The 23,046-nt window shown below is 35.4% G+C and overlaps 1 protein-coding gene across 1 annotated transcript in view; it reads left to right on the top strand.

The window, feature by feature from the left end:
• The window catches only part of LOC118192468 (corticotropin-releasing hormone receptor 1-like), a 523,232-nt gene that overhangs the window by 446,277 nt on the left and 53,909 nt on the right, over positions 1–23,046 (top strand). Inside the window, exon 6 of the mRNA XM_085825622.1 lies at positions 16,250–16,406. Within this exon, the coding sequence (XP_085681748.1) occupies positions 16,250–16,406 (157 nt within the window). The remainder of the gene's footprint in view (positions 1–16,249; positions 16,407–23,046) is intronic.

Here is a 23,046-nt window from a genome sequence, read left to right as displayed (position 1 = left end):
ATCCTTCTTCGAATCATAGCAAGCGTTTCAAAATTTCAAACATAAGAAAAACATTACTGAAATATTTCTGCTTTAAAAAATTAAAAATAAACAAAGGACTTAAAACATATTATATAGATCTGAGATAAGTTTACACAATTTCAGTTTGTATTCCTTATAAATTTGTTTGCCATGACGCCAATCTCGACTGACCAGTACTTGCCTAAAAATTGGACATTGACTGACCAGTGACTGACTAAATGACAATCTCATTGACTAAAAGTAGGACATTGTCTGACCAGTGACTGACTAAAAATTAGACATTTTCTGACCAGTCACTAACTGACGATCACATTGACTGACCAGGGCCTGCCTAAAAATTGGACATTGTCTGACCAGTGATTTACTAAATGACAATCTCATTGAGTGACTAAAAGTAGGACATTGTCTGACCAGTGACTGACTAACTGACTATCTCATTGACAGACCGGAGACTGACTTAATTTGGACATTGACTGAGCAGTGACTGAGTGACAATCTCATTGACTGAGCACTGACAGACTAAGAATTGGACATTCACTGAACAGGAACTGAGAAAGTGAAGATCTCCTAGCCTGACCAGTGACTGAATAAAAATTGGACATTCAGTGACTAAGTGACGATCTCATTGACAGCCTAGTGACTGAGTGACGATCTGATTAACTGACCACTGACAGAATAAAAATTGGACATTCACCGAAAATCGACTGAGAAAGTGGAGATCTCTTTGCCTGACCAGTGACTGAAAAAAAAATTGAACATTGACTGACCAATGATTGACTAAGTGACGTCCTTATTGATTGAGCATTGGATTTGGACGGAAGAAATTGCCTTTTTCGATAAGAGAGAGGAAAGATGTTTTCAGTCCAATCGATTGCGCTACAGCTGAAATGGAAACAGAAAATCATTTTAAAATTCTTTTCTAGTGCTACATTTCAGAACTGCAAAATTTAAATGAAATTATATGGTAACCTGAAATTAAAATATTATTTGCAGTTAAATGCCGTTGCTAAATTTGTTTTTCTTGTGCTCTTAAATTAATTTACTAGTTTACACACCACATTCAGTTATGATTTACCATATGCTCTATTTTAACTATAACTTCTCATTGAATTAAGTTAAGCTGAAGCTATTATTGAAATTTTTCTTAGGCATATTTTCCCTTATTGTCTGTGCTCCCAATTCGAAGTGACCGTCAGCTACTTCCTTTTTGTTTTTCCTATGTGATTTGTCGGAATTTCGTATAAAAAACTCCAGATTATCATTAAAACACGAATAAGGATGTTATTTTGTATTTTAGATTTTTTTCTCTCTCTGGGCTTCATGTCAAAACTTACTAGAAATAATAAATTAGAATAAATTGCTTTCTTTTCAAACGAAGTATTTTCAATATGCGTCCCATAGCAATATGCCCTGTGTTTAAGAATGCTAAAAGTTTTACCCTCTTTGATTCCCATCCAACGTGCTGGCTGCACGGTTGGCTTCTGCAGTTTTCCTTATCTCGATGTATATTAGGCGATTTCCCATAGAACGTTCTCCGCTAAGCCATCCCTCGCGCCAGGCAGGTAACCATCCTTTTCTTTGCCCTTTTCAAATAACCTAACTTTTACTCAAACAAATCAGTCATGACATGAAATTTGGAAGAAATTAATTTAAATAACTTTTATAAAAATGTCTCGATTGGATATATACTGGAAGTTAAAGAATTTACACCCCACGGATACACCCAAAACAAATATTAAACTGAAAGCTTTCAGACTTTGTATTGCACCTAAAGGGATCATTTTTTCATTTGCAGACATAAACGTTTGGACAGAATTCGGGCTAATGTCCCTCTTGGTTCAAAATATTTAAAAACAGCGTATTTTATAAATTAGAAAATGAACCTTTCATATACTTTCATATATTTGAATAAATATTTATGAGGCATTATTAATAAAAATGAGAATAAAGGAAACCCTGTGAATAATCCTGAAACGTTTATTCTGAAATTTAAAATTCAACGTAACTATCGCAAATGACTGAGTGCAGGGGGTGTTGAGGTATCCTTTTAAGGATTTTGCAAAGAATTATATATATAAACAAACGTTATAATTTCATTTTTCTAATATATTCCGTCTGAGAACCCTTTTGTTGAACCATCATATTACATCTTGATTTGTAAGAGAAAAGCCTTTTCCTGAAAACATCAAGGTTGATTTTATGCCACTTCTCCTTCACAATGTTCCACAATCCGTCCAATGTTTGGGGATGCCACGTATAAAGAGCTTGTTTTAAAAGTACAAATGCACATTAATCCATAGGAGACACATCAGGAGATTTGGTGGCTATGCATCTAGAGGGAATAGCTTCAATTGCGCAGGGTTCGTAGCGGTCCTTATAAGTGCTTATAAGTCCTTATATTTGAAAATAAAATATATAGGCCCTTATAGGTGCTTACTTTTTCTTTAAAGCCCTTATTTTTTTGTTTTTAGTGCTTATTTTTTGCTTTTAGTGCTTTTTTTTTAATGAACGCGCTATTTTTCCCCGTACCAAAACCGAAACTAAATAAAAAAATTTTCTTCCTAATATGGAATGTCAGATGGTGAGTCATACTCCCGGAAATAGCTTTTCCCCCTTTCTCTGTATTAACATAACCTTTGGTGTGCACGAAGAGTACAGACAGGTGCCCGTCGTTCTATTGGTCAAAGAATTGCGAAAGCAGTAGAAAATTCCGCTACATTCGGCATTCCTTTCCTCCCACCACACGTTTGAATTTTTATCAAGTTCAAATTGAATTTTTATCAAATACTACACACGTTTGAACTTTTATCAAGGTCTTAAAAATTTGCATTCTCGTTCTGCTTGGTCAGTTCATATTCGTGCTTATTATGATCGTTATGCTTATTATAAGCATATGTATGAATATTTATAATAACATAGTTGCAGTAACTGCTGAAGTATAGTAAACTTCCGAAAATGGTTGTGTTTTAACACAGATTAGCTTTCTAAGGAATAATATTCGGAATGGCTTAAATAAAGGGAAAGTAATCGAATAGTCAAAATAATTTCATTTTTTTGGCCAATACATTATGCAATACGAAGGTTGGGAGGTCTCCCCTTTCTCCGCAAAATCTTGAATATTGAAACTGTAAAAGTTCGATGCAAAACAAGCAACGAACCTTTTTTTTTTTTTTTTTTTTTTCTTTTGGTCACTTTCCAATCTGGATTGAATAGGACTAAAAGTTCTGCGGTCTACCAACCCAAGCGGAGAATGATTCTATTCCGAAAATTTAACGCCGTCTGTTGAAAATTAGAATGAAAAACACCCCAGTTATTTAGTTCGTTATTCTCCCGATACCGGCAGTTGTTGATTCCGATTGCGTAATATCACGTAGGGAAGAATTACGGAGCACGTATTGCGCAATAACGATATTTTGCAGAGATAATTAATTTTGATGTTCAGTCCGAGATTTGTTTATGAACACTTAAAAGAGTTTTACTATGCTTGCTAAGCAGAATATTTTTTAGTTCCGTTGGTTTATTTTTATATGATGCACAGATTGAAATGTCAAAAGCATTTATTTAGCGGAAAAATCTAAAAGAGCGGCTACAGTCTATCCCACCCCCCTCCGCTCCTTCAAGTTACGCTCGAGTGTCCGAATATTCGCCAATTTCCAAGTATGCGGGTTAGTTAAGCTTTTACTGTTAAAGATGACTGCATGAAGCAAATTTCTGTCTTCTGATTTCAGAAATGTTCCTCTTTTTTACTTAAATTACTTTGCTTGCAATATCTGTTTAGAGAAAACTGATATACAATGAAAATTTAGAAAATATTCAGAATTTAGATTTAAATTATTTAAATATCAATATGAGTGGAAAAATAAATTTTATTTATTATTAGGTTCCAAGCGAATATAATAAATATGACTTATTATTATTTATTTTCTCTATTTTGAACTGAAATTTCATCATTAAATCTTGTAATATAGTTTAGTTCTTCATGGTTTTTTTTTCCTCTCATTGTAAACTAGTTCTGTAAATTGAACTATTATTTAATATTTAAAATAAGTAATTATTTTCCATGGTTGAGGTAATGTTTATTCTCTCTTAATAAGTACTTCATTTCTCATATTTTAAATTATAAGTCTAGTTTTTAAGGTTATGCAGTTGTGTATGATATAATTAGACAGGTGCTTATTTTTTTCTTAAAATGTGCCTGAAAAGTGCTTATAGGTGCTTATTTTTTTAACTAAAATGTGGCTATGAACCCTGATTGCGGTTTCATATCTCACTTTTTTCAAAACATAAAGCAGTAGATTTAGAGGTATGGTTTGTAGCCTTATCCTGATGGAACTTAATACAGTCAAGATTGTTTGGATAAAGAGATGGAATTTCGTCTTTTAATATAGGTGTTTAAAGTTATTTCTGATTGTAATCCCAATTGATTTTGATATTTTTTTCTACTTTCCTTATTTTAAGTTCCCCTTATAAAAGAATCCAGTAAGAACAATAAAACCTTTAGAAAAAAGACATTTTTTTTTCTCTGAACCAATATATTAAGTATTTTGCTCCTCTTTTTCGGCAGTAAATTCATGTTTATCTCTTGCAATCGTTACACGTATGCCCAAGCTTCATGAGTTGTAACTACACTGAAGTGCCACTAAATTAGGGATATACATGGCTATGCAAATTGAATAGCGCTGCGCCGCATCTGGGCTTACGTGAGGGAGTTGTGGTAAATGCACATACAGCTAGCACTATGCTTGTCGGTAATCAGTTGTTTCATATACCAGTATAGGTAAAATTTCAATATCGGGCAGATAGTAATCTCTCGTCGCATGGGCCATACAATTTCTAAAATCCTCAGTGGGATAGGATTTTAACGGTCGACAGTGTCAAGAGCATACCGAGAATACACGGATGGTGGGAAAAAGAAGTAGCGACTCTGCAAAGTGCAAAGCACATTTAACTTAGAACAATCGTGCTGTGATACGTCTCAGCCGTATTGTACATGGTCAATGAAGCCAAATATTAGCTCAAATTACCACCTAGCTAAAGCAGGCGACAGTCGTACAGTCAGTAAAAAGATCGTGTATCGCTCCCTTCACCATATGGGCTTCGGAAGCCGTAGACACAAGAGGGTACCCTTCCTAAATGCATGCCATCGAGTTGCCATTCTTACCTGGGCAAGAGAATATAGAGAATAGACACTAGTGGACATGAAATGTGTAGGAGTGATGAGTCTCGATCCCTCTAATTAATACCGATGGGAGGCTCAGAATATGGCGAGAGAATCATGAATGTATGAATCCGGTGTGACAGATTGGAACTGTACAAGGCCGTGGAGGCTTAATCATGGTCTCGGATGCTTTCTTCTGGTTGTGTTTGGGATCTTTAGTACTTGTTCTTACCTCCCTCAATATGATTCTGTACGTGGAGTTGATGAGCTATCATCTCCATCCATTTATGTCCCTGTCATTCACACGGAAAGGGAGTATCTCAGAAAGATAACTGCGCCTCTCACAGGTTACGGTTGGCTACTGGTTGGTTGGATGGAAGAGCATTCCTCTGACTTCTCTGTCATAAATTGGTTACTTGAAAGCCCTGACTTGAATTCTACTGAGCATCTTTCCAAATTAGTATATCTTATTATTGAGGAATGTAGAGAATTGAAGTGCTATGTTCTATTCACTCGTTTTGCATGTTCAGAATGTCTGTTATGATGGTCGTATGAAGTGTCGTCGCCTGTTATGATGTCAAAATGTCGTCGCCTGTTATGATGTCAAAATGTCGTCGCCTGTTATGATGTCAAAATTTCGTCTGTTGTGATGGTTTCGTACATAAGCATATGATTGAGCTTATTATTTATAAGCCTTCCTAGCGCTAAATACATTCCCTTTAATAACATATAGGTCATAGTTCATAGGTCTTCGCTTATTTAAGAGGTACAATACCCTGAAATCGTTACCTATCTATATCTGTCCTTAGTGGGTATCATATAAATGTCAAAAATAAATCCCAATGTTGGAACAAACCTTTTCACTTGAAGTTCGGAATCACATCCAATGTGGCAATATGTAACAGTGGGATAACTTGTGTAAAATAGCGATATAAAATATCTGAAACCTAACTTTCACATCGTAAAAGCAAATTAGCACATCTGTAGCATAAACACGTTGGCTTAACTTTATCCTCGTTAGTGCTACGGCTATAGCGTCCTCCTTGCTCCGTGTCTTGAAGCTAGCGGAATATCGTGGCCGTAGTTGTTGAGGCATGTAACATAAGTGAGAGGAGCATAGTTGCACAGACCAGTTGTTGAAATTTTTACGCGTGATACACATCAATGTGCTGCCCCAAGGTTTCGCAAAGTCCATATCGATTTATCAGCAATAATTAAGTAAATGTAATAAAGAGAAAATGATCAAAAGTAGAAAAAACACTATGTACACTAAGTACATCGATCACCAAAACTCATTTTGGTGTATCGTTCTCGCTAATTATATAACGTAAGTTCATGTTCCGCTAACCAGTTGATTTTATCTTAAAGAGGTGACTATTAAAGAATTAAAAATAGTTTTATATATTTTTGTATTGTATATATATATTTAGCTTCATTTTTTTTCTAGTCAAAGGTAGATGAAACCCTTTCCATCAGAGTGGCAGGTAAACATGATTCTCTGTGCTTTGCACCAATAAATCCAAGACAAATTCATGTTTTGAAAGTACTTTTTGTATAAAAAATATTTTCCCAGAGTATTCAAGTATTTTCGTTTTAATAATAATAATCTCTGGTTATATATATATATATATGTACATATAAGTATTACGTTTATCCTTTGTATTGCAAGAAACCCCCAAAAAAGAAACATTTATTTAAATATGTATGGCAGCGGCAGTTTTGCGTTGGTTCGTTTTCCACTTTTCCGCTTCCACTTTTATCCCAAAAAATAGCAAAAATCAGAGATATTCATTAAAAGTTATTAAAACGCTAATTTTCGCCCTAATTTTTCCGAATGGCAACATTGCTGATATCATCAACAATGGCGACAGGGATACAAGAGCAATAATGGTTGCGTGGCATTATTGCTGATGTAATGAGAGAGAATTACCGATTTTACGCGATTTTATCAAAAAAATGAATAAAACAAAAATAATAAAATAAAATTTAAAAAGTAATTCAAATTTTGGAAACCTCGTTTCGAGGTGCACTGGCTCTTCTCTAGATTTACCTATGTAGCAAATTCGTAGGCCTGGGTCTATCAGCTTACACGCAGACAGAACGAAAGACAGACTCATAGAAACTTCCCACTATTGTGAGTAGAGTTATATATCAGAATACCTTTCATTGTTACATAATCAAAGAATCCTTTTAATAACGTTCGGAACAATGAATTTACCAATAATTGTTTTAGGCTTTGTTGAATTAAAACAAAGTTAATGTATACATTTTTAACAATGCTTATAAACCATAATCATTAGAGATATCAAATCTAGTGGTGCTAAAATCTTACGTGTGGAGCTTATTTGCTTGTTATTTTTAATGCTGAAATCGCATTCGAACCATTTTTAGAAATGGAGTTCTTTCTTTTGACAGTATTGTGTTACGTTTTTATACCAACACCCTTTATCGACAGCCTATTAGGCATACTTATTTGTTTTGCGACTGCCTTCCTTTTGTTTTCTCGAAGAGAAGAGAGAATTCGGGAAAATAATGATGAAAACTCTATTAACCGTAAGAACACATGTTTAATGCCGGAAACAAGGTACGTAATTTAGATTTCCTTGATTCATATGCTGATATTAATGAATTTAATGATGATTCCTTTGATGTGGACATAGACAGTGACACCGATCTCCTCGAAGTTAATAACGAAGCTTTTGATAATAACCTTCTTAAGTTGCATATTGATAGTGATACTGACCAGATCGGCCATTTTGCCAAAGATTTCGATAATAATTCTTACGATGTGCACAATATCAGCGATGAAAAGCAATTTAATTACCTCCAACAGGAAACAGAAAAGGATTTCGATTTTCCAAAACCTGATAACTCAGGTAATCAAATGGGCACGAGTAGCAGTATAACCATCTTGAACCAGGAAGAATTCAGTTTGAATGCCTCTATTGAATCATTGGATGCTGAATGCATTGTATCACATAACGATCTCGGAGCACAAAGAGACATAGATTCTGGTAATCTCCTTAACACAAATAATGTACCTAAAATGAATGGCAAACTGGATCAAGTAGACAGAACAGAAGTGAAACCAACTGAAGTTTCTGAAGAACAGCTCGTTGATCTCATCGTTGATACCGTCCCTGTTATCTGCTTTGATGACGAGTACACTCAACATCCTTCTTCGAATCATAGCAAGCGTTTCAAAATTTCAAACATAAGAAAAACATTACTGAAATATTTCTGCTTTAAAAAATTAAAAATAAACAAAGGACTTAAAACATATTATATAGATCTGAGATAAGTTTACACAATTTCAGTTTGTATTCCTTATAAATTTGTTTGCCATGACGCCAATCTCGACTGACCAGTACTTGCCTAAAAATTGGACATTGACTGACCAGTGACTGACTAAATGACAATCTCATTGACTAAAAGTAGGACATTGTCTGACCAGTGACTGACTAAAAATTAGACATTTTCTGACCAGTCACTAACTGACGATCTCATTGACTGACCAGGGCCTGCCTAAAAATTGGACTTTGTCTGACCAGTGACTTACTAAATGACAATCTCATTGAGTGACTAAAAGTAGGACATTGTCTGACCAGTGAATGACTAACTGACTATCTCATTGACAGACGGGAGACTGACTTAATTTGGACATTGACTGAGCAGTGACTGAGTGACAATCTCATTGACTGAGCACTGACAGACTAAAAATTGGACATTCACTGAACAGGAACTGAGAAAGTGAAGATCTCCTTGCCTGACCAGTGACTGAATAAATATTGGACATTCAGTGACTAAGTGACGATCTCATTGACAGCCTAGTGACTGAGTGACGATCTGATTAACTGACCACTGACAGAATAAAAATTGGACATTCACTGAAAATCGACTGAGAAAGTGGAGATCTCTTTGCCTGACCAGTGACTGAATAAAAATTGAACATTGACTGACCAATGATTGACTAAGTGACGTCCTTATTGATTGAGCATTGGATTTGGACGGAAGAAATTGCCTTTTTCGACAAGAGAGAGGAAAGATGTTTTCAGTCCAATCGACTGCGCTACAGCTGAAATGGAAACAGAAAATCATTTTAAAATTCTTTTCTAGAGCTACATTTCAGAACTGCAAAATTTAAATGAAATTATATGGTAACCTGAAATTAAAATATTATTTGCAGTTAAATGCCGTTGCTAAATTTGTTTTTCTTGTGCTCTTAAATTAATTTACTAGTTTAGACACCATATTCAGTTATGATTTACCAATATGCTCTATTTTAACTATAACTTCTCATTGAATTAAGTTAAGCTGAAGCTATTATTGAAATTTTTCTTAGGCATATTTTCCCTTGTTGTCTGTGCTCCCAATTCGAAGTGACCGTCAGCTACTTCCTTTTTGTTTTTCCTATGTGATTTGTCGGAATTTCGTATAAAAAACTCCAGATTATCATTAAAACCCGAATAAGGATGTTATTTTGTATTTTAGATTTTTTTCTCTCTCTGGGCTTCATGTCAAAACTTACTAGAAATAATAAATTAGAATAAATTGCTTTCTTTTCAAACGAAGTATTTTCAATATGCGTCCCATAGCAATATGCCCTGTGTTTAAGAATGCTAAAAGTTTTACCCTCTTTGATTCCCATCCAACGTGCTGGCTGCACGGTTGGCTTCTGCAGTTTTCCTTATCTCGATGTACATTAGGCGATTTCCCATAGAACGTTCTCCGCTAAACCATCCCTCGCGCCAGGCAGGTAACCATCCTTTTCTTTGCCCTTTTCAAATAACCTAACTTTTACTCAAACAAATCAGTCATGACATGAAATTTGGAAGAAATTAATTTAAATAGCTTTTATAAAAATGTCTCGATTGGATATATACTGGAAGTTAAAGAATTTACACCCCACGGATACACCCAAAACAAATATTAAACTGAAAGCTTTCCGACTTTGTATTGCGCCTAAAGGGATCATTTTTTCATTTGCAGACATAAACGTTTGGACAGAATTCGGGCTAATGTCCCTCTGGGTTCAAAATATTTAAAAACAGCGTATTTTATAAATTAGTAAATGAAACTTTCATATACTTTCATATATTTGAATAAATATTTATGAGGCATTATTAATAAAAATGAGAATAAAGGAAACCCTATGAATAATCCTGAAACGTTTATTCTGAAATTTAAAATTCAACGTAACTATCGCAAATGACTGAGTGCAGGGGGTGTTGAGGTATCCTTTTAAGGATTTTGCAAAGAATTATATATCTAAACAAACGTTATAATTTCATTTTTCTAATATATTCCGTCTGAGAGCCCTTTTGTTAAACCATCATATTACATCTTGATTTGTAAGAGAAAAGCCTTTTCCTGAAAACATCAAGGTTGATTTTATGCCACTTCTCCTTCACAATGTTCCACAGTCCGTCCAATGTTTGGGGATGCCACGTATAAAGAGCTTGTTTTAAAAGTACAAATGCACATTAATCCATAGGAGACACATCAGGAGATTTGGTGGCTATGCATCTAGAGGGAATAGCTTCAATTGCGCAGGGTTCGTAGCGGTCCTTATAAGTGATTATAAGTCCTTATATTTGAAAATAAAATAAAAAGGCCCTTATAGGTGCTTACTTTTTCTTTAAAGCCCTTATTTTTTTGTTTTTAGTGCTTATTTTTTGCTTTTAGTGCTTTTTTTTTTTAATGAACGCGCTATTTTTCCCCGTACCAAAACCGAAACTAAATAAAAAAATTTTCTTCCTAATATGGAATGTCAGATGGTGAGTCATACTCCCGGAAATAGCTTTTCCCCCTTTCTCTGTATTAACATAACCTTTGGTGTGCACGAAGAGTACAGACAGGTGCCCGTCGTTCTATTGGTCAAAGAATTGCGAAAGCAGTAGAAAATTCCGCTACATTCGGCATTCCTTTCCTCCCACCACACGTTTGAATTTTTATCAAGTTCAAATTGAATTTTTATCAAATACTACACACGTTTGAATTTTTATCAAATACTACACACATTTGAATTTTTATCAAATACTACACACGTTTGAATTTTTATCAAGATCTTAAAAATTTGCATTCTCGTTCTGCTTGGTCAGTTCATATTCGTGTTTATTATGATCGTTATGCTTATTATAAGCATATGTATGAATATTTATAATAACATAGTTGCAGTAACTGCTGAAGTATAGTAAACTTCCGAAAATGGTTGTGTTTTAACACAGATTAGCTTTCTAAGGAATAATATTCGGAATGGCTTAAATAAAGGGAAAGTAATCGAATAGTCAAAATAATTTCATTTTTTTGGCCAATACATTTTGCAGTACGAAGGTTGGGAGGTCTCCCCTTTCTCCGCAAAATCTTGAATATTAAAACTGTAAAAGTTCGATGCAAAACAAGCAACACACCTTTTTTTTTTTTTTTTTGTCACTTTCCAATCTGGATTGAATAGGACTAAAAGTTCTGCGGTCTACCAACCCAAGCGAAGAATGATTCTATTCCGAAAATTTAACGCCGTCTGTTGAAAATTAGAATGAAAAACACCCCAGTTATTTAGTTCGTTATTCTCCCGATACCGGCAGTTGTTGATTCCGATTGCGTAATATCACGTAGGGAAGAATTACGGCGCACGTATTGCGCAATAACGATATTTTGCAGAGATAATTAATTTTGATGTTCAGTCCGAGATTTGTTTATGAACACTTAAAAGAGTTTTACTGTGCTTGCTAAGCAGAATATTTTTTTAGTTCCGTTGGTTTATTTTTATATGATGCACATATTGAAATGTCAAAAGCATTTATTTAGCGGAAAAATCTAAAAGAGCGGCTACAGTCTATCCCACCCCCCTCCGCTCCTTCAAGTTACGCTAGAGTGTCCGAATATTCGCCAATTTCCAAGTATGCGGGTTAGTTAATCTTTTACTGTTAAAGATGACTGCATGAAGCAAATTTTTGTCTTCTGATTTCAGAAATGTTCCTCTTTTTTACTTAAATTACTTTGCTTGCAATATCTGTTAAGAGATAACTGATATACAATGAAAATTTAGAAAATATTCAGAATTTAGATTTAAATTATTTAAATATCAATATGAGTGGAAAAATAAATTTTATTTATTATTAGGTTCCAAGCGAATATAATAAATATGACTTATTATTATTTATTTTCTCTATTTTGAACTGAAATTTCATCATTAAATCTTGTAATATAGTTTAGTTCTTCATGGTTTTTTTTTCCTCTCATTGTAAACTAGTTCTGTAAATTGAACTATTATTTAAAATTTAAAAAAAGTAATTATTTTCCATGGTTGAGGTAATGTTTATTCTCTCTTAATAAGTATTTCATTTCTCATATTTTAAATTACAAGTCTAGTTTTTAAGGTTATGCAGTTGTGTATGATATAATTAGACAGGTGCTTATTTTTTTCTTAAAATGTGCTTGAAAAGTGCTTATAGGTGCTTATGTTTTTAACTAAAATGTGGCTATGAACCCTGTATGATCCCAGAGTTTTGAAGTTTAACCCAGCCTGGTAACCCTTACGATAGCTGCCTCCTTTTCTACTATTAAATTTAGGGGATAAATTCCTGCCAGCTGTTGTAAGGCTAGTGTTAGCGTGGTACGGTAGGTCCTGCATACTTGGAGTAGCTGCTGTCTCTGAATAGAGAGCGGGGATCTTTTCATATGAGAGGTAAGTTCGCCACCCTAGATTGCTGCTCCGTAAGTTATTACTCTTGCTGTAATGGTTTCATGCCAAATTTTTAGTAGCTTAGATGAGATACCCCATTTATGTGAAGTCATGCCTCCCATGTTGTTGCTTAGGATGCTAATACGAGTCTTAAGATTCCTGACATGTGGTATCCAAGAAAATCTGTTGTCGAGTAATAGCCCAAGATATTTCAATTGGGGAAACATTTTACTGGTATCCCATGGAGTTTAATGCTTAGGTTGCGTCTAAGCTGCCTGCTGCGTCCTATGAGTAAAGCTTTAGTTTTCTCTGCCAAAATATGAAGCTTATGTGCTCTGGCCCATTGGGAGAACAGATCAAGACAGTATTGAGATTTCATCTCGACGTTACTCCTTCCTGCCACAACTAGCATAAAATCGTCCGCATAGGCTATGATTCGAGCGTATTCTACGTTCTCGAATTGACGAAATGCCGAGTTTGCCACTATTTTCCACAGTGTTGGTCTAAGCCATGACCCCTGTGGGCACCCTCTAAAGACATTTTTGACATAAATGCCGCTGTCTGATGTTACTTGTACACTTCGATCTTGAAGTTACGAGCGAAGGATGGTAATAATGGCTGTTGGTCAGGCCATGTTGTGCAGCAAATTTATTACGTCTGGCCACTAAAGGGAGTCAAAGGCTCCCTTGATGTCAATGGCTATTGCCAGTGAGTGCAAATTGTTATCCTTGCTCTGTTTGATAGTGGCCATTAAGTCTTTTATGGCATGCTCAGTTCAGTTGCCCATTTGGAATCCATATTGATTGGGATGCAGGGCGTTGTTCCTTTGTAGGAAGAAGTCCAATCTGTAAAGAGTTACTCTTTCCAATACCTTACCGAGCGCTGGCAGTAGACAGACTGGCCTGTAAGATGAAGGTTCTGCCGGAGTTTTGCCTGATTTTAGGAATAACGCCACTTCTACCAACTTCATATTTTTATTAAAGTGCTTATGTTTCCAGCAAGCTGAAATAACCGCAAGGAATAGTTTTGGGAATTCCCGGTGTATCTCTCAAATGATGATATTATCAATTCCATCCGGATCTGGAGCTTGTTTTTGGAGGGGTGCCAGAGTACGTATGATGTTATTCACTTCCATATGCGTAGGAGGGGGTTCGTCTGTTCTGGTAACTTGGCGAAATTTCATACTGTAGGTTTTTCTCGCTTCCTTTTGCTCCTCTAAAAAATCCTCTTCATCATCATCAGGAAAAACTGCATTTATGATCTCACTGACTACTTCGATGTTGGATGAGGCAGTGCTATTCACCATAGGCGAAAGTATCGTAGGACGAAACACCTTGTTATATGTTATCTTTTGAGTAGGTCCAAAGGCTTTAGTGACATTACTGCAGTAAGTTCTCCATGAGATTAACTTGGCATTTTAATTTTTCTTTTATATAAAGCTCTGGCTTTATTGTACGTTATCATTTTGAGTTGCCGTAGATATGGATCTAGCGTGGATTGTACCTTTCTGCGAAGTGCCCAAACTCTGCTCCTCTCTGTGTTAAGTTCTTGTGACCACCAGGATATGAACTGTTTTGCCTTTACAGATTTCAAACGATATGCTTTGTGAGCGGCTTGCACTATTTTTGTAACTAGTAAGTCGTAGAGATTATCTAAGGAGTTTCTGTCCTGGTAGTTGTTGAAATCTTTGATAAATTTCTCTACATGCGCTCGAATGTGTTCCCGTAAAACGGAATGTCCTCCAAATGCCGTTTTGAATCTTTTCTTAATTATGTAGTCTGTAAGAGTATCCAGCCTGTAAGTAATAATTTTGTGATCACTGAATGACGGCAGGTCACTCACTTTCCAATCTTGTATGTACGGAGTTGTATTGGGAGTTGATATTGTCAGATCTGGCCACCCTCGAGCTCTAAATGTTTCAAAGGTAGGCGATGAGTCCTGAGCGTTGATGACAATGAAATGCTTATTGTCCAAGAATTCTAGTACCGCAATTCCCCTTCGGTTCTCCGAGTCAGCACCCCATAGTTGGCTGGTGGCGTTAAAGTCTCCTTCTATGATACAGTGTGATGCCCCAGTTAGAAGGTTAGAATTAAGTTCTTCTAATAGAGAGGTAATACCTTCGCTCTCAAGGGTAGATACACAGCAATAATATCAATGCTGCAGTTACTAGTGTCTAGTCTGATGCAGACTGTATGCTCTGTGATTTTCATTAGGAGAGGAGAGAGAGGGCCACTGTTAATAATCGCAGCTAGCTGATTCTTTGAGAGAAACGTTCTGCTGTGTGTTGGAACACTGGCAATCGCTCCGTTGTAAGCGTAGGGCTAGGAAATTGGTTGGAAAAAGATTTCACCCATTTTACTTTAAGCACAGCGAAATCAAAGGTCGCGTGACATGATAGAAAATATTACTGTAAGGTCATTGAGTTAGCTGTAGAAGGTTCACCCTTGATGGCGGTACCGATGTGCTCTTATGAATTGTTTAATCAAATATGCACATTGTAATATTTCAAGAATTTCTTTAAGGCTGTTTCCAAGTTTCACTGAAAATTTATTTGCATCTATAGTCATAAAAACGTTATTTTCGATCATCAAGACAAAACGTTCTAAATGCTTCTTCTCATAATGATAAAATATTGAGGGCCATGGCTGTCCAACTAGAGATTGAAAACAACTTGTATACCTTCACAAAATCAGCGATGCCTAATATTGATAAAGAGGTTTTAAAACGTTTTAGTCACACCTCTATGAAAGATATATCAATCCGTATACATAAAACTTATTTTACTACACAAATTACAATGTAAAAGAGCTCATTTTAGATATGCTAATATGTCAATCATAATAAATAAAGATGGTTGTAGGAATAGTATACCAATTTTAATGTTCAAATCTCGTTTTGGAAATAATATACCAAGTCACAAAACTTTCGTTAGAAATGGTATACCCAACCTAATACACAAAGGTAATGATTTTATATGAAAGGCCATTTTTCTTACCAGAATATTCACTTTAATTAAATGAAAACCAGTGTTCCTTTAAAATAAAGTAAGGAGCAGTTGGGATATTTAGTTAACCGTATTTATATTACATGTTATACATTTATTATATATTCATGGATTTTGATGCTTGCACTTGATTTACATATGCTCTCAGAATTTAAATGATATTGTAGATTAGTTCGCAACAATAATTAATCATTTATTTGTAATTCAATTTCATTTAAAATTTAATTAACTTTAAATTTGCTTTTTACGAATAGAGAATGTTTTTTAAATTCAGATTTCATTCCTTGCAGCAATGGCGCAAGAGAATTATTTAATTTTAATTTAACTTTACTTTATTCTTTTGAAACAATTTTTGCAACAATAATTATATTTTTTCTGTCAGAGCTGGATGTGCAAGACTGTGGTTTCGATTAAGATGTATGCTGCGCTTTCGAGTATTAATTGGATGTTCGTTGAAGGTATGCTTCTTCATAGCAGGATTACAACAAATATTTTCCAAAAGGATGCTCCTTTCAAACTCTACTATGTCATTGGATGGGGTAAGTAGATAACTGAAGCTGCCTTTCAGTTAATACTTTTAATTTCAACTAAATATCTTAAATACACTTGACTTTAATAATAAGTAATATAATCATTAAAATTTCAAAATAAATATGCATATAACTATTGGTGCGACGTTTGATTAAACGCAGAACAGTGGGGACCGTGCAACGAACCAAAACAATTCAAACAGAGAAATAAAAATTTTGAGGAATATTGTAACAAATATAGCCAAGAACAGAGGGAATTAGTACATAGTTTGAATACGAACTTATCTATTAACTTGACCGAAGTTTGCTGCAACTTTATCAGTCTAAGTAATTTGATCAGAGGTTTTCTGAGGCTAGAACATTTGATAAATTCAAGCTGAGTTATGCTCCCACCTGAGTTATGCAAGCTGAGTTATGCATGTTAAGCTAAAGATTCCGAATTATTTGAATTATAGTAAAGCAACCACAGACTATCTGCCTAGGAACAGGGATGTCTTCATGAAGGACATTTTAAGGGCAATGACTTGCAAATTACATAATGTATGGGGGAAAGCACGAAAACCAACCAAGCAGACAGCCCGTTCGCAAGGGAACGAATGCAGTGAATTTCCAGTATTCAATAGTTCAAGCACTCGGGTTACTGATATGGCGATATTTTAAATCAAACTGGACTCATTCACATTGCACATGAAAAAAAAACACAAAACTCTTATGCAGCCAGCCCATTTTTCATGTTTTGGATCTAGGTCTTGTCTCACTTTGTACTTCTAGGTTACTGTTGGAAGTTAAGAATCTTAAGAACTGATAATCGAATAATCGCTTGAGGTCGTGTGACAGGAAACAACAAGATAGAAGGTTAACTAACCTTTTATTATTCCAACCAAGGTTTAACTCCGTCTTGGAGTGTACAATAAAGCCGAAACTTGGGCTTTGAACTTCAGAGACTAAGAATAATACCAAACTAATCTAAACTAAAGAGGTATAGCCGAAGCTATCACAATTCTAACAGAGTTGACCCCTTAACTTAAATAGATTGCGAAGCTATCAAGGGCCTAAAGTACGGCCGAGTGTGATAATACCTAAAAGTGAGAGAGTAGCCTAAAAATGGCGGACGCGTGCAGACAGAATACCTGGTATCTCTCTCACTAAAACCGAAGAACCTCGCGGTTGAACATCGCTCTTCCTCATTATGTATTCAGACGTGATTCTAAAACTACGTTCTGGCCGGAAGTATAAGTTGAAGTTAAGAATCGATAGGAAAGGAACTTTAACTCAAAATTTAACTGTTGATAAAATTAACATAATCCTTACAATCTTACTAAGGTTCCACGATTTTATTACTCAGCCACTCATTGGCTAACGCCAGCCTTAAAAGAACAAGCGACTATTATCATATAAAGTACTTCTATATGCTTCAGCTATTTCGAACACAAAATGCAGTTTTTCCTAGAAGCTTTGAAATAATCATTATTTACAATTTCTGTTGATTATCATAATTTTTAAGTATCGCAATAGTCGTTATGACATAAACAGACACTAAGTAAACCCTAAGTAAATTTTTAAAATGTATGAAAAAGACAGAAAAGGAGAGTTGCTTTGAGGCTAGTCTGTGTTAGTAATGCTTTCTTTCTGCTTTTAAGTACTACAATTTTCGTAATCGCAACCAAGAAATTTCGGTTGCGATTACGAAATCGGTCGGTTCGTAATCGAACCAAGAAAACCAAGAAAAATGAGACATTTTCTTGGTTCGGCAAAACTCTACTTAAACTATTCCAAGAAACTGATATCTGATGTAGATAGCGCATGACTTCCTTGTACCACCTATTAAATTATTCACACTTTTTGCTGCACTTCATTTAAACTCATTTCTTCTAATTACTCATTCAGTCAATTCAATTATCACTTCGCGGCAAGGCAAAACATACATAAAAACTCAAATCATTGGGAAAAAACCCTAAAACATCAAATACAGTTCAAAAAAGTTTTTAAAGTATTTTTACAATTAAAATTAAAGTTTCTACGCAAAAAGAAGCACTTCGGTTAACGGGCAGGAAGTCAAATTTTCGGTGCACACAATTGAAAGTTAACTTTTGGTCCTATTTGGCCAAAAGACACTGAAGTGTGCACCAATTTACTTAATTCCATTTTCTAGTATGAGTTTCGAATGCAAACAAATGGCGTTCTCGTTAGCCCTAGAACCACTTAAATTTTTAAATTGTTTATAATTCTACCAATTATCTACCAATTTATAATTCTAAAATCTCAACCAAAACATAGGAATAACATAATTCAATCACTTTTAAAGCACAAAATGCACAATTTACCAACATATAAGAATAAAAAACAGAGCTCACCAAGCCGGGCAAGAATATCCGTATATATGTTTGGTGCGGCCGATTAGTTAAATCATTTTTGTATTTGAAAGTATGTATTCTTGCTGCCACAGCATGTATATTTAAGTATAGAGAAAGATGGAAAGGGAGATTGTTGTACAGTATTAGACGAAGTTGTAGCCAGCAAACGGTTACAGGAAAAGAAATGTACTTTACATACGCCTTTCTGTATCATTTACAGCCTTTATTTACTCCAATATTTCATTGCTTAGCCAAAGCACTCACTGATTAACTGTGCACTTTTTCAAAAAAATAAACTCATAGGCTTAACTAGCAAAAATGAGCTGTTTCTACCAATAAAATATAGAATGTGAAAACATTAATTTGGTCTACAGATTAAAAGAAACCTAGCTAACCTGAATATTTTATTATTCAGTTAAGCTGCGCTCCTGTTAGTCCGGATAGTTGAATTTAAAAATAACTATATTTTTATTATTTCAAATAATTACAGATTAATATTTTTCACAAAATAAAACTATCTACTTAACCATCGTGATATTGAGTAAAGTGTGCATAAGCACATGCATTGATAGTTCTATACGCATTTGTCCGTATCAAAATACTTGTTATAAATACACTACACTGATTCTTATTCAGATTTCCGTAAATGTTAGTAAAAAAGCCAGCATACTCATTTATTCAACAGCCAGCTCCAAAACGCATCAATAATTCTTTTTTACAACCAAAAATCGTACTATGCGCAGTGCCCCTCTGGTACCTGGCTTTAATGGTGGATAGCATTCCATAATAAATGCTTGAAACGTTTTATGGCTCGGGCGTGTTATCCTTCCTCTAGTTAAAACTCTTCATAAAATTACGAGCTAGAAACATCTAAAGTGGTTTCTGCCTTCTCTTACATAAAAGATAACATCTCATTATGAATTCAAGAAATAAAATTATTTCTTTCATATATAACCGTTAATCAGGAAAAAAAAATTTTCTTTCAAGTTTTTACGGATCAGTTCTGTTACTAAAACGATACATACTTGTTAAAAATGAAAACAAAATTATTGCATGGGAGAACTGTTGCATTCTAACTTCGTTGTCAATACCTAGACAGAATATTAATCAATACTAACTCATATATGAGCCTCATAGATTATGTATACACTTGTCATGTACCATCTTAAATCGCATATACGCATAGTAATTCTGTTCTATAACTGTTCAGATATTTTGATCCGATACATAATAAATAATATTACTTAAATAATACACATTGACACCTCGGGTCAGGAACTTAATTCGTTCCTGAAAGCCGTTCGTTAACGAAATATCCGTAAATCGGAACAATTTCTCCCTTAAGTATTAATATAAAATGCATTATGTCATTCCTGGACCGCAGATGATTGCTTATTTTAAGTTTACAACAACACTTTGTGTTGTAAGGATCTTAAGTTTTACTAACGTTTATTTTATTTTAAATCTTTACTATCACTTCTTATTTTCTACTTCCGGCCAGAATTATAAGTTAAGGTTTTATGCAAAGTTTGTCTGGCGAACGCCAAGTATTTAAGTTGTGGCTTTTTGCCAAGCGAGAGAGAGGAAGCAGTTGAGTCAAAGCAGGCCGCTTACCTTAGAAGTTACTTAGTTGCTGTTTGCCTTCCAGGCCAGAGGTTTTAATCCTCTTGATAAATTTAAACGTATTGTAGTGTTCACAGTCTCTGTACTACATACGCTTCCTGTTAATATAAGGCCAATCTTCCACGTTCATTATTCTAAAGTTAAATTAGAGTTTAGTTTTATTTTTATACTTTTACGTTAGACCCCAAGTAGCGAGTCAGTGTATTCCGAAGTACGGAAGTTATTGTATATAGAGAAAAATAAAGGGTTTTGTATACCCTTCGTCTGTACCCTGTCTACTTACCACAATTAGTGAACATAGCTTTAGTAAGCTCTCTGTTCCGGGTCAGGTCCTTGTATGTTCCCGAAGAAGGTGAGAAGGAACATTGACCCTGATAGTGGCGCCCAACGAAGAAGAATAACCATGGCCGAATTTCAAGAAGAACCTGTGCTGCCTGCAGAAACGGCTCAGAATCCAGAAATGCCAGCTGCCGCCCTGGAAGGATTTGGTTACATCGTCCAGACCATGCGCGCTTCGATGAAACCAGAAGCAATATTTAAGGGAAACTCACCGGTAACCAGTTTTTTGGAAAAATTGGATGACCACTTCATGCTCTACCCCGTGCACGAGTTTAAAAAAGTTACCTTAGCTACCAGCGCTTTGAGGGGCCAAGCGCTTAACTGGTTCAAATGTATAGGCAGAAGTCTCTTGGGTCAAGCAGGAAGTCCCACCTATACTTACAAAAATTTCAAGACTGCCCTACTAAGAGCCTTCCCTGTTGTAAGGGATCGTGCGAAATTAGAAACGGAACTTTTCAGTATATATCAACAAAGAATCGAAAATCTTTCGAGCTTTATTTTAAGAAAAATTCACGTTTTCAAACTCTTGTATGGAAACCGTCCGGATCCTGAAATAATTCAAGTGATTTTGCCGAGGTTACTGCCCCAAGTGCAAGACTTTATTGAATTAAGAAATCCGACTACACTGGAAAAGTTATTTGAGCTAGCAGTCCAGTTTGAAAGTAGAAGAACGGCGGACGTCGAAAGAAGACGCCAATATCAACAGCGAAACCAATTTGGTACGCCAAGACTACAGCAAACTCAAGCATACGGCTACGGAGAAAAAGCGAATCAGTGGGCAAGGAAACCCGAGCATTCAAAAACAGAAGGCGAACGTCGACAGTTCAATAGCAACCCAGGAAAAAAGTCTCAAGGCCAGTGGAAAAAGAAGGAAAGCACGGAAAGGAAAAATAATTTAAACTAAAACGGATTTCTGCTGACGAGAGGGTGCGGAAATCCGAAGGCCACGAAAACCCCTCTTCCTACAAGTTAAATACAGTAATGGTGAAAAATTTGACTCTTCCCAAGATTGAAGTCTTGGTGAATAATATCCCAGCCACCGCACTCCTGGATACCGGCGCGCAGTGTTCCTGTGTGGCAGAAGAGTTTTTTAGGAAGTATTTTCGCAAATACCGCATATATAATGCGGATAATACGACAGTGTTAGCGGCGCAAGGAGAAAAATGTAAGTGCGTAGGTAAAGTACTTTTGTATATCCGTATCAAGGACGAACAAGTAAAGGTGATGTTTTTTATAGTAAAGAATCTGCAAACACATTTAATTTTAGGAATAGATTTTCTTTCAGAAGCACAAGCTACGCTGGATTTTAATGAAGCGTCCCTTAAGCTGACAATGAAACCAGTTCGTACAGAAAACGCTGAACCGCCGATGTTAAAACTTGACCACCTCCCTAATGACGAGCAAGGAAGAATCCGACAAGTGGTAAGTGAATTTGCTTCGTTATTTAGTGATATTCCAGGATTTACTCAGGTTACTAACCATAGTATTGACACCGGAGATGCAATGCCAGTTCGTCAAAAACCATACCGGTATGATAAGAATAAGGAAAAAATTATAGAATGGCATATTACCGATATGCTACGTAAAAAGATCATAACGCCCATCTCAAGTAGTTATGCTAGCCCGGTGGTTTTATGTAAGAAAAATAATGACTATCCTTTGACGCATCCAAAAAGATGGAGATTCGCTATTGATTACCGTAAATTAAACTCCATAACTAAATATCCGGTATATCCGTTACCGATTATAGAAGAAATTCTAAGGAACATAAAATCAACCAAATTTATGACGACTTTAGACTTAACGACTGGTTATTTTCAAATAGGGGTGAGGCCTTAGGACGTGCCTAAGACTGCTTTTATAACCAAGTCTGGCACTTATGCATTTTTGCGTATGCCGTTTGGCCTTTCAGGGGCCCCGGCAACATTTCAGCGATGCATGGACATTGTGCTAAGACCTGTTCTTGGAAAGTCCACATTTATCTATTTAGACGATATCATTATTACTAGTGATAATCTCGACCAACATGTACAGGATTTAAGACAGGTGTTTTCTTTATTAAATGAGGCCGGTCTAAAAGTTAATGTCGAAAAGTGCAAATTTGCAGCCCCTGAATTAAAATATTTAGGTTACAAAATATCTCAAAAAGGGATCGAGACAGATGAATCAAAAATAATCGCTGTACAAAAGTATCCGACTCCAAACACGGCAAAGAAGCTCTCTTCTTTTCTAGGACTTTGTTCATATTATAGGTCCTTTATAAAAAATTTTGCAGCTATTGCTGAGCCATTGTTAAAATTAAAAAGGAAAAAGGCAAGATTCTCGTGGACGGC

The sequence above is a fragment of the Stegodyphus dumicola genome, chromosome 10 (genome assembly GCF_044657685.1).
Source record: "Stegodyphus dumicola isolate Sdum_Otavi_A_Nest chromosome 10, ASM4465768v1".
NCBI classification, from domain to species: Eukaryota; Metazoa; Arthropoda; class Arachnida; order Araneae; family Eresidae; genus Stegodyphus; species Stegodyphus dumicola.
Note: the sequence above shows the minus strand (reverse complement) of the source record. Positions and strands in the feature narration are given on the sequence as shown.